At 33.5% G+C, this 14,220-nt stretch overlaps 1 protein-coding gene across 3 annotated transcripts in view; it reads right to left on the reverse strand.

Moving 5' to 3' along the window:
• Positions 1–14,220, reverse strand: part of LOC110112752 (coilin) — a 145,426-nt gene that overhangs the window by 116,712 nt on the left and 14,494 nt on the right. For 2 of the 3 annotated variants that reach the window (XM_020845065.2, XM_028692638.1), the window contains exons 3-5: positions 505–765; positions 257–412; positions 4–150 (exon numbers count right to left, since the gene is read on the reverse strand). In XM_020845065.2, coding sequence (XP_020700724.1) covers positions 4–150; positions 257–412; positions 505–765 — 564 coding nt within the window. Of the gene's footprint in view, positions 1–3; positions 151–256; positions 413–459; positions 766–14,220 lie in introns of those variants that run through there. The other variant, XM_028692639.1, reaches the window with a different exon arrangement.

Raw genomic sequence — 14,220 nt, forward strand, 5'->3', positions numbered from 1 at the left:
TACTCTGAGCTCCCAAGTATATTAAAATGTTTTCTCTTTCTAGTCTGTTTAATCATTTCACTTGATGAAGTTTCCTTGTGTGGGAAAAGAAAACCCAAATCAGCTTTATATCCTTGTGAATCTGCTTGAGAATCCTTATTTGCCAAAGTACTATCATTCAGAGCAAAAATTGAAGTGATTAAATACAACTAAATAGAATACCTAAAAGTAGAAAGAGAATAAAGGATCAGCACAGAAGATAGTTAATAATGCGTACTCTGGATATTGAAGTTTGTTGGCGTGTTTTTTCTTGCGCTTTGCATTCACCATTTTATATGATGTAGTTTCCTTATTTTCTATATTTCCATGAAGACCAACATTCTCCTCATCTCCTTGTGAATTCCCCTGAGAATCCGTGATAGCTAAAGTATTACTACAAAAATCAACAACAACAATAATTTAGAATTGCTATAGATTTACATTAAAAAGGAAATGTTGATAATGCATCAGCTGTAGCATATGTACTTTGATCCTTGAAGTTTATTAAAATGTTTTCTCTCGCAATGTTCATTCATTTGTTCACTTGGTGGTGTTTCAACATGGACTGTGCTCCTATTAAAAAGATGCTTATCATTTTCATCTCCTTGTGAATCTACTTGAGTATCCATAATTGCCAAGATCCTATTGTTAAATGCTGAAATTGGTCTTCTTTGAATAACCTTTTCTTCATTTTGACTACCACAAAACTTTACAAAATCATGGAACATTACGCCATTCTTTTTAATCCTGATAAACAGAAAAGTCAAACAATCAGAACATGAATGGAAAGTAATCATGTGAAAGAGCATTTAGATCATAAGATTAGGACCAAAGCTGCATCTTATCATCATAAGCAAGAAATAGATAAAAGTAGTGACATAATTGAAAAACTAAGAAGGCTCATTGTGAATTCGGAAGGTGTTCTCAAAACAAGAGCAGACTAGGCCGTTGAACCCGTTCACCTACCAGACTTGGATAAGTCAGAAAAGTAGGCCAACTCAAGCCATCCAGCAACCACAGCAAGCATGAACTCTGTATAGGCGTATTACTCTAAATTTGAATTATTGCCTCCTAAATTCCTCTCATTTGGAATCCCTTCACTGTTGATTATGGCGCTGTGTTGGCCCGATGAGAATAAGCTTATATTCAATAATTAGATAATCTCAAACACAACTACATACAAGTTAACATTATTGATTAAGGTTAGTGCAGGTGTGAATTAAATCTTGAGAGGATGACTCAAGGATGGACTATAAGTCAGATGGTTGTTGAACTACGACATATTGATTTGCACTTTCTTTTCTGCATTTTGATTTATTATTACTCTTTAGCTTACTGCAATCTATTGTGGGAAAACTTGCATACACTGAATGTTGATTACATAATTGATGAATGATTTTAGAAAATCTATTATAAAAGAAAAGATTATAATCTTATCGTAAAAATTATTGCTTTGATCATAATATGAAAGAAGGAAATAACTTGAATCTATTATTGTGTAGGCGCTACTTTGAATTAATAGGAAATTTTATTTTTGCTATCTTAACTTTAAAAAAAAAAAAACCCAATTAAATTTGTTAAGATAAATTTTAAAAGATAAAACTATAATATCAAATTTCCATAAAATAGAAGTACGAAATTTCCTTAATTAAATTATACCTCAAAATATCAATTTTTACAAAAATCATCAAAAAGTGTCCTGTTGTGGTCTACTCGTCAAGTAGATTATATTGATATCTAGAAGTATATGTTAATTTGCAAGGAGATGAAGATTATGCAATTAATTTCAATTTCTTAAAGTTTGCTTTTTCATTATTGTTCCTTTTTTTTTTTGGAGGAATGCAAATTGCATTAAAGGGAAAAAGGGAAAGCTGTTACAAACTAAGTATCAAGACATGTATCATATTCCTTCTTTAAAATACTATACAAGGAAGAAGGAATATGAGAGAAAGAGGAAGAATCAAAACAAAAAACTATTGTTTAAAGCAAGATTAGCGCACAAGTCAGCAGCATTATTACCATTTCTAGGAATATGATGAAAGATGACCTTGCTAAAGTCGTGTAAGAAAGCCATCTTCTCTGAAATCAAGTTGTTGGCTGAATTATTTGACTTCATCATAGAATCTTGAAGGAGTTTAATCACATTGTAGTTGTCACCTTAAATTATTATGCCTTTACAACCAAACATCCAATCATGAAGAAATTCTTGTAAAGAAGAGATGGCCTTCAGCTCAAGTTGATTAATGTCCCAATGCATCTTCTTTTTTCCAAAAGCAAGAAGAAGACGACCTTTAAAATCTCTAAATATACCACGAATGCTTGCCAAGTTAGAGTCTAATAATGAAGCATCCACATTGATTTTTAGCCAATCTACAGGTGGGGGGTGCCATAGAGAGCTAGACTCCAAGCGGAGAGAAGCACCCCAGTCAACTAGCATTGGATACTTGTTCATAGTAGATGAGAGAATTATATCAGCAATGACAGAAACAGACAAGACAGATTTATCATGAATGTTGTCATTCCGGCACTTCCAGGAGTAGAAAACGGCTGTGCAGTAGATTTTAACAATATTCAAGCTATTGTTCGATAAATTTCTCAGTTGGGATAAGCAGCTATCTAGAGATTGAACGATAGGAATATTGAATCCCCAAGATCTCAACTTACTGATGATATCAGTCAATCAGTCAAATAACTGCTGTGAACAGCAATATGAGAACAAGTCTCAACGTCATGACAACCTCTAACACAACAGTCAATATGGCTAATTCTTGTATATTTAAGAAATTCATTGGTTGGTAAAGCAAACTTGCTCATCCTCCGCCAAAAAAACTCAACCTTGGGCTTGAGTTTTGATTTCCTTAACCAGACCGAGAAACCAAAATCATCATCATAGCCACTATTTTTAACGGAATCTTCATAGGCCAAAGCAGAAATAGATCTCCCTGAGAACTGAATAGCAATTCCACGATGTCAATGAGACCAACATGGATCTTACAATGATTTAAAATCAGGCAAACAAGATCCTGATGAAAGAATCGATTCAATTCCGTCACGTTCCAGTGAACATCAGGAAGAATGAAATGTTTTAATATCAAGCCGTCAAAACCAATACAATCAACTAATAAAGGCCATTTGTTAATGCACCTGTTCAGTATCCAAATGTCATTTAAGACATTAATACATTGGTCGTTAACAATCTTCCATTTAGTAATTGGTTTTAGAAAAGAAGCTCCATCCAGTAAAATAGACCAAGCAGCAAAATTTCTGCTTTTGTGCGTACCATTCCAAATGTTCATACCGTATTTAGCAACAATACATTTATATAGCAAAGACGAAGGATTATGTAAGAATCTCCAAGAGAGTCTAGCTCTCAAAGGGCATGTTTTATGAACAGCCACCCAAATTTTTGGGATTGTATAATTCCTCCCAAGCAACATAATGAAGACCATGAACACCATTCCCCTTATGCCAAATGAAATCACGACAAAGTCTGTCCAATTCATAAAGAATACTCTTAGGGACCAATGAATGAGTTGAAGCAAAGATAGGCAAAGATAAGAAAGAGGACTTGACTAAAACCATCCTTCCGGCCAAAGATAAAAATCTAGCTCCCCAAGCATTAAGCCTATCTAGAGCATGATCAATGATATACTGAAAATCATTCTTCACCATCCTCCTAAGAGCAATTTTAATGCCCAAGTAGTGAAGTTCAGTAACAACCTTAAAACCGTATTTCCTCCCAAGTTTCCTTCTCAAGCTTTGTCTCACTGGCATTGTTGATACTCTGTCCAGTCCAGCCACAATAATCCATGACTATCTTCATTATAGTTCTAATAATACGAGAAGATGTTGTTCCGAATAAGAGCACATCGTCAGCACAAAGGAGATGAGTATATTCGGAGCACTAGGAGAAATCTTGATACCCAAATGGTGACCTCTTTGAGTAATAGCATTTGATAAAAGTTGAGAGCACATGATAAAGAGGTATGGAGACATAGGGCATCCTTGCTGAAACCCACTTTTAGCTTCAATCCATCTAGTGCTCTTGCCATTTAAAAGAATAGAAAATCGAACGTTAATCACACAATTCAAAATAAGATTGGAAATCCTAGCTGGAAAACCGAACCAATTCAAAACAGGATTCAAGGTATCCCAACTCATACTGTCAAAAGTTTGCTCCATATCAAGCTTAATAGCCATAAGACCGTTTTTGTTTTTAAAAATTCTGAATTTATTAAAAATTTCATGAGCTAAAAGGCAATAATTTGACATAGATCTACCTGGAATAAAGGCAACTTGCTCTTCGGAGATGATTTTAGGCATACAACATTTCAATCTATTCACAATCATAGTAGAAGCAATTTTGTAAATGGTTTGACAAAGGCTAATGGGACGAAAGTTTGAAGGAGTTACCGGGTTTTTTATTTTGGGGATAAGAAAAATTAAGGTGTCTTTCCATGAACCGTGCATAGTACCGGTTTTGAAATAGTGATCAATAGCCTTCCAAGTAACTTCTTTGACAATGCTCCAATAAAATTTGAAAAAAGAAAAGGTGCTCCTGTCCAATCCAGGTGATATATTAGAGCCTTGTTGAAATACTGCTGCAGTAAATTCCTATTCAGTGAATTCCCCCTCTAACCAATTTCGGTCATTATCATCAAGCATCTGTTCCAGGTTTGCCGAAGGCTAATTAAGCTTAACACAGTTTCTGGATCTCCATTTGTTCTCAAAGAAATTTAAGAAAATGGATTCAATCTGATCTAACTCATTCACAACCATATTGTTACCATCCTTGATTTGTCTGCTCATTTTACCATTCCTTCTTGCTGATGCATAATCGTGAAAAAATTTTGAATTGATGTCGCCTTCATCATTCCAAGTCGCCTTGGCTCTTTGATTCCACCAAGTAGCTAACATGAACAAAGTAATATTAAATTCATTGACTTTAGAACATAGTAAAGCCAACTTGTCCGAGCTAAGGCATCATTCTGATTGCTCTTCTAATTGCAATTTGAGAATTTCATCCTTTAGCTCATCCTTCAACAAATTCAGATTTTTGCACTTATTTCTATTCCAGAAGTAGAGCGACTTAAGAGTTCTCTTGATTTTCCTATTTAAAACCTCAGCAGCCTCGCCGAAATCATGCTTTCCCCAAGAATTCGAAACAATCTTCCAAGTAGCTGGATAGGATTTCCAAGAATCTTCAAACCAAAAAATTCGAGAAAAAACACGCGGCGACTCCTCAAATTTAAAGGCAATGGGACAGTGGTCAGAAGCCACCCTTGCTAAATGTCTAACCGAAGCATAATGAACAAGCTGCAGAGCCGCGGAATTCAGTAAACACTTGTCTAGTCTTTCCCAAATCCTAGCCGTTCCTTGCTTATTGTTACACCAAGTGAATCTTGGGCCAATAACACCTAAATCATGAAGATCATGGTTAGCCATAAAAAATTTCATCTCTTTCGGACCTTTAGTCGTACAAAAATATTTGTCACCCCGTTTGTCCTCCTTAGAGAGGAGACAATTAAAGTCACCGGCAACAATAGTGGGAGCCCTTGCAGACAAATTCTTACCAAGGCTCTCCCAAAGATCCCTTCTGACTTGAAAGTCTTGGTTGCCATACACCATGGCAACATGCCAAATCCCCTTGCTGGAAGTATCAAGAACCCCGAAAACAAATTGAGGAGCATGCTCAATCATTGTAAATGAAACAATGTTTCTGTTCCATAAATCAAAATGCATCCAGAAATGCCTACCGCCGGCTGATGAAAAAAATCCCAATCAGCACCTATAAGTCTGTTAATATCTCTTCTATCAACATAAGATAACTTAGTTTCAGCTAACCCAACAAAGAACACACGATTGTCTTTCATAATTTCCCTGAGATATAGAGATGCTTCCCTCTTTTTAGCCCCTCTGCAATTCTAAAAGACCAAGGAAGTCATTTATTACATAAAGGGGAAAAGTCCCCCGCCTTTCTTTTTTGCCTTGCCTTCTACTTTCCTTTTTCTGGATATAGGTTCAATAGGACTCAAAAATTTCAGCTGTAATTTGGGTTTCTGTTTAGCAGAATTCAGAAAACCTTTATCAGCACTTACTTGATTTGTGGCATCATTTCCCTGTTCTTTATTAATTGCAATATCATAATCTAAAACAATATTGGTTCCTTTAACATTGAAGTCATGTGCAACAGGATCGAAAACGTTTTCCTCGGCAGGATCAAAAACGTTTTCTTCAACAAAATTGGTTTCTTTAGTAAAAAAGGTTTCATCAGCAGCAAAATTGGTTTCATCAGTAGCAGAAACATAAGCATTTTTTTCAACAGTAGAACCGGAGATGACACAGCAAGCAGATACAGGGTTCAGAACAGAATTAGAAATGCCGATAGAATTAACAAGAAGATCATTGTCAACTTGTTTAGACGAAACGGAAATAACTTTGGACACTTCAGAGGTTATATTTACATTGCTAACAGGTTCAGTCAAAATATCAAACCTGTTAGATAGACTAACTTCAGAAGAAGACTTTATTTGAGGAGAGTCCCTGTGGTAACCATTCTGAGGCTTTGCTAATTGTTCAGTATTAACATCCTGAACACTGGGTTTGCTCTGATCAACCACTTTCTCATTAAAATTTCCAGAAGGACGCTTGAAATTAGCTTCGTTAGCCTTGTTGTCTTGTCGGTTCCAATTCTTAATGGATTTGTTTTTGAATTTAACATGCATCCATGGGCCGTATTCCTCATTATGCCTGAGATGTGAAGCATCAGCATTAGTGATAGGATTTAACTCCTTATGTTTTCCTTTAGCAATTTCATTTTCAGATCGCCGGGCAGGACATTCCGACTGAACATTTCCTATTTTAGCGCAATGATAGCAAAAAGAAGATATCTTCTCATATTCGACCTTCTGGAAGAATCTTCCACCGATTCCATCAACCCAAACTCCCAAAGGTAACTTGGATTCTAAGTTGATACAAACACATATACGAGCAAATTCATTCTTTCACCATTTAAAGGAATTTCCATCAAGGTACATAGGAGTTCCAATTCTTGAAGCAATCTTTGCAATATTTACTTCATCCCAACAATAAAGCGGCAAGAGAGGAAAATGGATCAAAACAGGAGCAGAAAGACCTTTAAGAGATAGAGGAGAAAATAGTGGAGACCATTTATCCATCCCAACAATGTGGCCACCAACATACCAAGGGCCATCACTAAGGACTTCTTCCATAGCCTCAGGGGATTTAAAGGAACAGATAATCCAATTCAAACCCAAAGAAGTCTGGTGAAATTTACCGAATCTGTTCCATTGCCTCCGCAATTCCGTGCTGCAAACCGAGAACGGAATGTTCTTCCCAAGAACCTTCAGCACAACAGAATTATTCAAAATCTGAGAGTTAGCTAGCTCTAGTTCAGGATTAAGTTTTACGGCAACGCCATCTGAAGACATTTCAGTGGAGTTGATATCAAAATCGATTTTGATATGATAAGGCTTCCGCCAAGCATTGATGAAGGATTCTCTCTGATTGCTTATATCATCAATCATGTGATCTGCATTATCACTAAATTGTGGAACAAATTTAACAAAAACATTGGAAGATCCATCAGGAATGGAAAAATCAACTTCGTTGTTTCCAACAGATTTATTCTCTTTCGACGCCAAATTCGAGGAGGTAGAAGCATCTTGATACACATAAAACCTCTTCAAAGGTTCAACCAGATTCTTGACTTTTCCTTCTTCAATCAGTAGTTGAATTCTGTCATGAATAGCAATTGAGCCGTAGCCTTCCTTGATGGTAAGAGGTTTGTGAAAGGTTCTTGAATCATCATTCGAAAATCTTCGAACAGGTGAATCAACTGCAGAGGGCGTACAGGAAGGATCAGAGAGCGGAATAATGTCGGGAGGAGGCCGAAACTCCGACGGCGACCGGCGGCCAGTCGCCACCATGAACGAGGCGGAATACCCACGAAAGAAAAAATTCAAAAAAAACACTTTCTCTCTCTAGGAAATCACAGACTACCTCTCTCTAGGAAATCAAAGTAGATATTGATTCTTCACACCTTTTCCATTATTGTTCACTTATGAAATTCCCTGTAGCAGAGGTAGGAGATTATATAACCTTTGTGCACTTAGCAAAGCTTCCGGTGGTTGTTATGAAAGGTAGATTAGGTAAAAAAATGAAATAAATAACTTTTAATTCCCTTCCTTGACAAGTATTCATTCCAGGAAGCTCTCGATTTGGGGTGCCTAGGATCGCAGACTGGTGTGGACGCAAGAGTAGGCTGAGCGGCTAGATAGAAGAAATCAAGTAGGAGAAAGGGAAGAAGAAGAAGGAAGAAGAAAAAGAAGAAAATAATGAAAAAGAAGAAGAAGAAGAAGAAGAGGGAATTGGGGGAGGAAATGAAAAGAGGTAAGAAATTGGCATTGTAGTGTAGATATCCAATTTTTGTAAATTTCCTAGCATATATAATATTCATTTGTGATTTATAATTCAAACACTGTATGAGGATGAGAAGGTTTAAGGTAAAACGTTATTTTGAAATAAATAGATTTATATTCTTATTGTTATGATAGAAATTGTAGAAATTATTAAATTTGATTTGTATAGCTGATTTTCCAATGTAAAAAGTTGAGAAGTGTTTGAGTTGAAGAAGCAAATCGGCAATATGATAAGATATGAAATATTCTAATTCTTAAAGCTAGTTCTTTCGTCTATTTTCAATTTCATTTGCCCTTAAACTAAAATTAATTATGTAATGCATTACAAATTATTTATATTATTGAAAGTATGTCCTCGGCTTGGTATTAATGTGTAAATGACCATTATAAATTTGAATAATTCAAGCTCAAAATTAAGTATCTTGTGATTATATAAATCTGTCACTAATTGATAACATTTCAAAAAAAGCATATGTTAATTACAACCACCCTTATTATGCATGCACTGAAATTATCTGTTATTTAAATAATGTATAAAATGTTTAATTACAAGTTAAATAAATTGATTAGAAATTGCTACACCCAAAGAATGTCATGTTCGATGATGGGTTGTAATGATATATATATATATATATATATATACATACATATATGATACCTATGCAAGTGGGGTAAGAGGAACCCCAATGGAGACAACAAAAGACATCAATGTAGCTCAATAGCGATAATAGAAGATTTTATTTGGGCCCTACTGAATATTATGATAACAGCTTAAGGGCAAAATTTACATTATTATGACCTAAACCTAAATATTTAAACATGACATACTATTAAGTTAAAGGTGAACTGAAACATTAAAAAGAAGATAATTAAGTAATTTAACTGTTAATATGATAAAATTCATGATTAGCAGCTTAAATCATGAGCATACATGATATTCTTCCACTTGTAATGTTGTGATAATCATTCTGTTATTAATATTCATTTGAACATAGTAATACATCCTTTGTCCCACTATGTGGGATCAGCTACACTAATCATTTTTCTCCATTGTGTCATGTTAAAGGTCAAATTCTCGTTTAAATCTAATAAAGAAATATCATTTATAATATTTTCTAATCAAGTTTTTTAGTTCTACATCTACCTTTCTTAACATAAGTCAAATCTAGTACCTCTACATTCCTAACAGGGCCATCGGAAGGCCGCAATTTTATGTGACCAAACCATCTAAGGTGGCTCTCTCTAATCTTATCTTCCACTAAATTTTAATTTTGAACATATAATCCAAACCTACTTGAGGCAGTGAATAAGATATTTATATAATATTAATAATCTTAACATTAAACAATAATTACGCTCTTAATTCTATTATTCTATAAGTATACTTAACAACGTTTTATTTATAATGATACCCACAATTTCTAGGAGACTTCCTGCCTGAAATACCATAGTTTAATTTGAGCTTTCAATCTCATCAGTTCTTTTCTGTAAATCATTTAACTTTCTTGAATAACATAGAATATTTATCTTTCTATGAGTTATAATATCTATTAATTCTATTAAATTTGTCGTGTAAGAGAACCTATATCATAGTTAGCTTTTAATTTTAGTTTATTGACTAGCTTTTTTGTCCCACATCATCAATGATGTGAGAGCTCTTGGAACACTTTCATAGTATTAATATCATTAATAGAAGTCACTGTTTATTCCACTATAAGCATCTCCAGAATACGCTAGATCTCTAGCTGTAGATCAGAACGTTGCATCACTTATAATGTAGAGTTACAGGACGTTAGATTTATACCACATTAAGCATGGCTATCATAGACAACTGAGAGGAGCACGAAGTATGTGATTCGAGGAGCGGGACTGATATGTATCTATTACATTGTTGAGCTTACTTTAGTACTCTATAATCATAGTATTAACTCAGATACGAGTAGTGTTGTATAGTGAAGAATTGTAAAAGATGTGGATAACATTTATTTGTTCATTTCGATGAGCCTATCTGAGATGCAGCAATAGGATATTATACTCTCTAATATATCATATATTTGTCTCTGATCTTCAGATAGCACAATTCACTGGTTCGGATCTGATATTGTCCACATCAATAATATTGTAGGAGTAATTGTGAACTCATGTGGAGAAGTCAAGATGTTAATAGAATGTCAAGATATGCTATATGCTATATGCGTTTTATGATGCCTAGTGGTATTAACGCTCTGTATTGTAGAGATATTTTCTGAGGCTGCTGTGCAGATGGACGGTCTTTCTGATAGCTAGTTAAGACTATTGATGAGTGCTTGCTTCATGCACTACAGTTATTTCCTCCTATTCTTTATTTGAGATTGTAAAGGAGGAATCAAATCCTATTAGGAAATGTTAATCCGTTTTAGATTAAATGAAGCTATTTCAAAAAAAAAAGAAAAAAAGATCAGTGCTCTTGCTTAGAAGTTGGCGTTAGAGTGCACAACAAATATCAATATTGGTGTTTGATCTTTGGTATCGGAGCCGGCAATTCATCATTTGTTACCTAGTTTTTAATCTGAAATGGTTTTCTAATTTATTTTGTATGCAGTCTGAATGTTTCAGTACGTCTTTATTACGCTTTAATTAGAGTTGACATTGCTAACTGAATAATGGTTTTAAAGCCATGGTAGAAATATTAGAAGAAGAAGAAAAAACATTGAAAAGAAAGAGAGACTTTGCAGATGGGCTTGAAAGAGAGAAACATAAATCACGCAGAATAATGATGTCTATGGATCACATTGATTTATCAAAACAATGAAGGTTTCATGAGATAGAAACCTAAAAAATAACCTAGAGTTCTCATATCATGATGAGAAAAAAAGGCTTATAATAATCATTTCTCATTGAATCAGAAATAATTGATATATTATAGTAAAAGTTCAAAAATAGTCCGTTCAAATCTATTAGTAAATGTCCAATTTAATCTTAAACTTCATGATTATCCAAATTAGTTTTCTGACTAATGAAAAATGCCTCAATTTGATCCAATGGCAAAATAATAGTTAAAAGCCCAATAGTTAAATGTGAGGATATTTTGAGTATTATGGTCTATATAAGATTATATTATTTTTTTCTATATTGTTTTTATTTATCAATATTAAAATAAATAAAATATCATAATAGAAAGTTAAACCAACAAAACTAACAAGAGTGGAGAATTAATAAACGTGGTTAACTTCCATAATAAATTTTTATATAATTTTATATGATAAATAATGAAATATATAAAAATAATAATAAAATCTCACATACACCATAATGCCTAAAATACTCTCATATTTAAGTGTTATTTTTTTCCTTGGGATCAAATTGAGATATTTTTTAATAGTCGAGGGACTAAATTGTTGGGGCATTATGAAAGTCTGAGACTAAATTGAGTATTCTCAGTTAGTCTTAACCAAATAAAAAAAAAACCTAACAATATAAATTCCATTACTAAAGTGATAAAAATAACTTTCCTAACTAAACATATATATTATTATTATATATATATATAGTATAATATATTTTATTATTATGATTTAATCGCTCTCCTAATAATTCAAGCCGACTACAACAAACATTCATTCAAATATTTACTATTTAATTGTAGTGGGACAGGCTTGATGTTGTTGTTGTTGTATAGTGTAGGGTTAAATGAAGTAAAAAATATGAAACATGAATTCAATTTAAATCATATATATTATATATATATATATATATATATATATATATATATATATATAATATAATATATTATATATATATATATATATGAAAATTGAAATCTTCATGCCTTTTTTCTATCATTGTTAAAGAGAACATCATAGGATAAGTCTTATATTTGATTCAAATTAGAGTCCCACATGTTCTTCCTGAGTCATGACACAGATTGCTGGTGCTTTCTTTATGGTTCACTAGTTGAGTCAAAATCCAAAACAATAATGTTAGTATTAGCCTTATTCATTATTTTAGCTTTATCACAGCCCCTTCTATTAGTGATTTTTTGCCTTTTATTAGTGATAAATGAGTGGCTAGTGATTATTAGAAATATTGTAAAAGATGTTCTTGGAGTATCCAAGAGAAAAACTCCTAATAGTAAGAATGGTTGGTGGTGGAATTCAAATGTTCAAGAAAAGATAAAAAAAATAATGAAGATTTGTTATAAAAATTAGTTTGATGTTTAAAATTCTGATAATTAAGAAAGATATAAAGAGGCACGTATGAAATCTAAAAAATCAAGATGCGATAAAAATCTTAGCTTTTAATGATTTGTATTAGATCTAAGGAGAGAGGAATATATGTGTATAAGTTAGCCAAGCAAAGAGATAGAGTAGTAAGGATTTAGTTCAGTGAAGTGTATTAGGATGAAGATCAAAAAGTACTTTTCTTAGAAGATGATATTCAATAAAGGTGGATGAGATATTTTGCTAAACTATTTAATGAAGAATGTGAAAATATGAATTTGAATTTAGGACCTTTGCACCCTAAATGAGATAAAGATTTTTTTTTAATCAGAGTGTTTAGTTAAACCGAAGTTAGAGAGGCTTTAAATAAAATGAAGTGTGGAAAGCTATTGGATCTTGATGATATTCAAAATAATGGTGTGGAAATGCTCAGGAATGAAAGGATTCTTGGCTTACTAAACTTTTTAATAACTGTTTTGTAGTATATAAAAAGATGCCATATGAGTGGAGAATGAGTTGTGTTAATTCCTATTTTTAAGAAATAAAGGTGATTCACAAGATTGTGCGAAATTATAGGAGGGAAGTTAAGTTAATGTGTCATACTTAAAAACTATGGGAGCGAGTTATAGAGCGTAGGTTTGGCGGCGTGATACTAATGTTTCTCAAAATCAATTTGGATTCATGCCGGGTAGGTCTACTATGGAAGCCATACATTTATTGAGAGGTTTGATGGAGAAACATAGAGGAGATAAAGGTTGGATCTACATAGATTTTTTTTGATTTAGGGAAACATATGATAAAGTTCCAAGAGAAGTGCTATGAAGAGTTCTTGAAAGAAAAGGAGTTAATGTCATTTATATTTAAATCATTAAAATATATGTATGTCGGAGCTATTACTTGTGTTCAAACACAAGGTGGTTTGACCAATATTTTTCTATTTCGGTTGGATTACATCAAGAAGCAACCTTAAGCCCATATCTTTTTGCTTTATTCATGGATGTTCTCACTAGACATTTGCAAGAGGATGTACCTTGGTGTATGTTTTTGCCTGATGATATTTCTTGTTGATAAGACTAGAGAGGGAGTTGAATGTAAACTTGAATTATGGAGGTCAACCCTTAAGAATCTAAAGGTTTTCACTTGAGGGATCTAAAATTGAATATATGGGAGTGTAATTTTATAGTAATAGGCCAAGTGAGGGGATTGTGACTTTGGGCGATCAAGTTCATAATAAGAAGTACACGTTTTAGATATCTTAGATCTATTGTTTCAAAGTGATGGTAAAATTGATGGGGATATTAATCAGCAGAATAAAGTTGGATGGTTGAAGAGGAGGAATGCATGGGCTTGTTGTGTGATAGGAAATGTCCCCTCAAACTTAAGGGAAAATTCTATATAGATGGTGGTGAGACCTGCAATGCTTTATGGTGCCCGAATGTTGGTCATTAAAAGAGAAGCATAATACTAAGTTAAGTGTATAGAGATAAGGATGCTCAGGTGGGATGAGTTGCTTTACCCTAGATAGATGAGCGTATACGTGAAAAAGGTTGAAATAAAGCTCC

Source organism: Dendrobium catenatum, unplaced genomic scaffold (genome assembly GCF_001605985.2).
Source record: "Dendrobium catenatum unplaced genomic scaffold, ASM160598v2 original_scaffold_246180, whole genome shotgun sequence".
NCBI lineage: Eukaryota > Viridiplantae > Streptophyta > Magnoliopsida > Asparagales > Orchidaceae > Dendrobium > Dendrobium catenatum.